Source organism: Pteropus alecto, unplaced genomic scaffold (genome assembly GCF_000325575.1).
Source record: "Pteropus alecto unplaced genomic scaffold, ASM32557v1 scaffold137, whole genome shotgun sequence".
NCBI classification, from domain to species: domain Eukaryota; kingdom Metazoa; phylum Chordata; class Mammalia; order Chiroptera; family Pteropodidae; genus Pteropus; species Pteropus alecto.
In genome coordinates this window covers 4,516,029-4,519,558 of record NW_006440135.1, presented here as the reverse complement: position 1 = coordinate 4,519,558, position 3,530 = coordinate 4,516,029, and the positions used below count along the sequence as shown (strand labels likewise).

The 3,530-nt window shown below is 48.4% G+C and overlaps 1 protein-coding gene across 5 annotated transcripts in view; it reads left to right on the top strand.

Moving 5' to 3' along the window:
* CEP72 (centrosomal protein 72) overlaps nucleotides 1–3,530 on the top strand; it is a 29,633-nt gene that overhangs the window by 20,403 nt on the left and 5,700 nt on the right. For all 5 annotated transcript variants that reach the window (XM_025050496.1, XM_025050495.1, XM_025050497.1 and 2 more), the window contains one exon: nucleotides 3,210–3,336. In XM_025050496.1, coding sequence (XP_024906264.1) covers nucleotides 3,210–3,336 — 127 coding nt within the window. The remainder of the gene's footprint in view (nucleotides 1–3,209; nucleotides 3,337–3,530) is intronic.

The following is a 3,530-nucleotide window of genomic DNA, read 5'->3' as shown; positions in this document are numbered from 1 at the left end:
GTGAGGGTCCATTATGAGTGATCACATAGGGACACATCGGATAACTCCGAAGAAATGGATAAGTTCCTAGAAACACACCACCTACCAGGACTGTATCAAGAAGAAAGAATGCCTGAACAGGCCAGTAACAAATGAGACTGAGCAGTAATCGAAAAGCACCCCAAAAATAAAAGCCCAGGACCAGGTGGCTTCATGGCTGAGTTCTACCAGTCAGAGTTAATATTGGTCCTTTTTAAATTCTTGAAAAAATAATAGAGGGAACACTTTCAAACTCATTTTATGAAGCAGCGTCACCTGATACCAAAGCCAGACAGAGACACAAGAAAGAAAACTAGAGGCCAGTATCTCTGATGAACACAGATGTAAAAATCCTCAATGAAATATTAGCAAACCCAGTTGAACAACGCATCAAGATTACATGCCATGACCAAGTAGGGTTTTCCTCTGGAATGCAAGGTTGGTTCAACACTGCAAGTTAATACAGCACATTAACAGACGGAAAGACAACCACATAGTCGTCTCAATAGATGCAGTAAAAGCACCTGACAAAGTTCAGTGTCCGTTCACGATAAAAGAAACTCAACAAATTGGAATAAAAGGAAATTTCCTTCAGGCAATAAAAGCCATTTGTGTAAAGCCACAGCTAACATCACGATCAGTGGGAGGGATGTTAGCTTAAAGGCTTTTCCTCTAAGACCCAGTACAAGGCGAGGGTGCCCAGTCTCACTGCTTCTGTGCAGCCAAGTACTGGGAGTGCCAGCAAGAGCAAGAGACGAGGGAAGGAAATAAAAATCACCCAGATCAGAAAAGAAGTAAAATTGCGTTTGCAGATGACATGGTCACATACGTAGAAGAACCTGAAGGTTCCACACAAAAAAACAAAATCTGTTAAAACTAACACATTCAGCAGAGGTTGCAGGGCATAAAATCAACATAACAAAATCAGTTGCTTTACTTTATATCAACAATTTATCTGGAAAGGAAACCCAAGGAAATAATCCCATTTATGATAGCATCAAAAAGAATCAAATGTTAGGAATAAATTTAACCAAGGAGTTTAAAGAGCTTCACCCTGGGAACCGTGAGACGCTGATGAAGGAGACACGATGACACACAGGTGGTGGCCGCCCCGTGCCACAGGCTGGGAGGGCGAGGTCAGAACGTCCGTGCCTCCCTAATCGGCCCGCAGCGTCCACACAGTTCCGATAGAAATTCCAAGGGTGTTTTTCACAGAAATAGAAAAAAAAATTCTAAAATCTGTGTAATTATTTTTCTTATAATCTGTGTTTTCCACAAAAGACCCGAACGCAACCTTGAGGAATAACAGAGTTCTGGCGTCACACTTCCCGTTTCAAGTGACACTACAGAGCTTTCATCACGAAAGCATCACGTATGGCGCTGGCGTAAAAACGGACACAGCAGGGGGGCGGAGTGGAGAGCCAGGAGGAAGCAGACCCCAGTGCGGCCAGCTGATTTCCCACAGGGACACCAGGCGTTCACAGTGGGGAGGGGATCACCTCTTCAGTAGTGCTGGGAACACTGGATGAGCCACATGCAAAGGAATGACCAGACCCGTTTTCCAGCATACACAAAAACTAACTGGAAACGGATGAGAGATTAAATGTAAGACTGGAAATTATAAAACTCCTAGAAGAAAACAGGAAAAAGCTCCTTGACCTAAAATTGGCAGTGATTTTTGGGACATGATACCAAAATCACGTAGGACAAAGGTAAAAATTAGCTGATAGGACTATTTCAAACCAAAAAGTTCCCACAGTAAAAGAAACCAGCAGAATGAAAAGGCAGCCTACGAAATGGGAGAAAATATCTGCAAACCATGTAACTGGGAACATCCAGAGGAAATACAGAACTCCCAGTTCCACAGCCAAAAAAGCAACCCTCAAAAACGGGCAGAGGGCCGAATAAACATTTTTCCAAAGAGAACATACTTAGGGCCAACAGGTATTTGAAAAGATGTTCAACATCACTAATCATCAGGAAAATGCAAATTAAACTAACACAACGAGATACCACCTCCCCAGACTCCCTCATGGGCGAGCGAGGGCCCAGGTGGAAGGCCGTGCTTGGGGCCTCCTCTCCAGAGGAGCCGGCAGCCCCCGTGGCCCCTCTGAGCAGCTCCTGCCACACCTTCTAGGCATGAGGTCACCACAGTGTAAAATGAGAGCGAAAGTCACCAAGGATGGCTGGGAAACAAGGGTCTGAAAATGCCTGTTACTGACTGTCTTCCCCAGAGCAGACCTCAGCCAGCTCCCTAGCACCTTTGAAAGCAGGGGCCCCACCACCGAGGTTTTCATTAATGGAGAGAACGCTCATGGCGCTTTATCTGCTCACGAGCAAATCTGCGATGGAAGAGACCACGCGAACCACCATGGACCTGTTTCTGAAAAGTGACACGTCCTCGGGAAGGGCCTCGGGCAGTGCTTCAGGGCGTGTTCCCGAAGGCATCGCCCTCACAGGAGGTGACAGCTGCATACCTTACCGCCCCTGAGATCCTCCCGTGGGCAGGACAGGAAGTGGAGATGGATGACGGTGATGCGGATGACTTGCGCTGTGTAGGTGGAGCCTGCAGTTTGTCTTAGTCTTAAACTGTGTTGTTGTTAAAGAGTTGAAATGTTAAAAAACGTGAAAGTTTATAAACTGAAAAGTTACTGTTAGCTAAGCTTAATTTATTATTGAAAAAAGGAGAAACCTGTAAGTGAATACAGTGTAGCCTCAGTGTCCAGTGTTACCGTCTACAGGAGCGGGCAGCCGTGTCCTGGCCTGTCACATCCACTCCGCAGTCTCCCACGGACTCGCCCAGGGCACCCCCAGCCGCGCTCCTGGCCAGCGCCCCGCACAGCGCCGTTTTTCACCATTCCCGCCGTGTTCATGCTGAGCCCTTCCTCCGTGCGGATGCGCGGGCGCTTCCAGGCGTTACACGTGCCTGCGTACTCAGGACCGTCGTGCCGTGCGTCCGTGCACTCGGCATGTTCGCGCACGACGAAATCACCTTCACGACACGTTTTTCAGACTCTATCCCCATCCTCGAGGGACACATGACGCTGCTGTTCACGTGGCGATTCAGCAGTTGCGTTGCGTGACAAGAAACCGATAGCTGACTTTCCAGGGTTTCATTTAATTTTCTCCGTACGCGTCGTACTGACTTTGACCTGTCTTTGTAAAGCAAGCGTGTGGCTCTGTGTCCTCAGGACGACTTGAGGCAACAGCTCGACAGATCTTCGGAGGAGAACAGTGGCTTGAAGTCTCTCCTGTTCAGCATGAAGAAAGAAGCACAGAACGCAGACTCCTCAGCCGCCTTAAGCCTGCAGATCCCGGGTGAGTCGATAGCCGCCTGGCGTCACCGCTTGGTGAAATCTCAGTGTTCACACACTTGCGTGGAGACTTCATTTTAAATTATTCCTAGAATTCAGAACCCGCAGCTGCTGCGAAATGGGGCTTGGAGCCCCCCCACATTGTCCCGCAAGTTGTCTTGGCTCAGGAGTGGCCCGCGGCAGCCCGGGGCGGGGCGG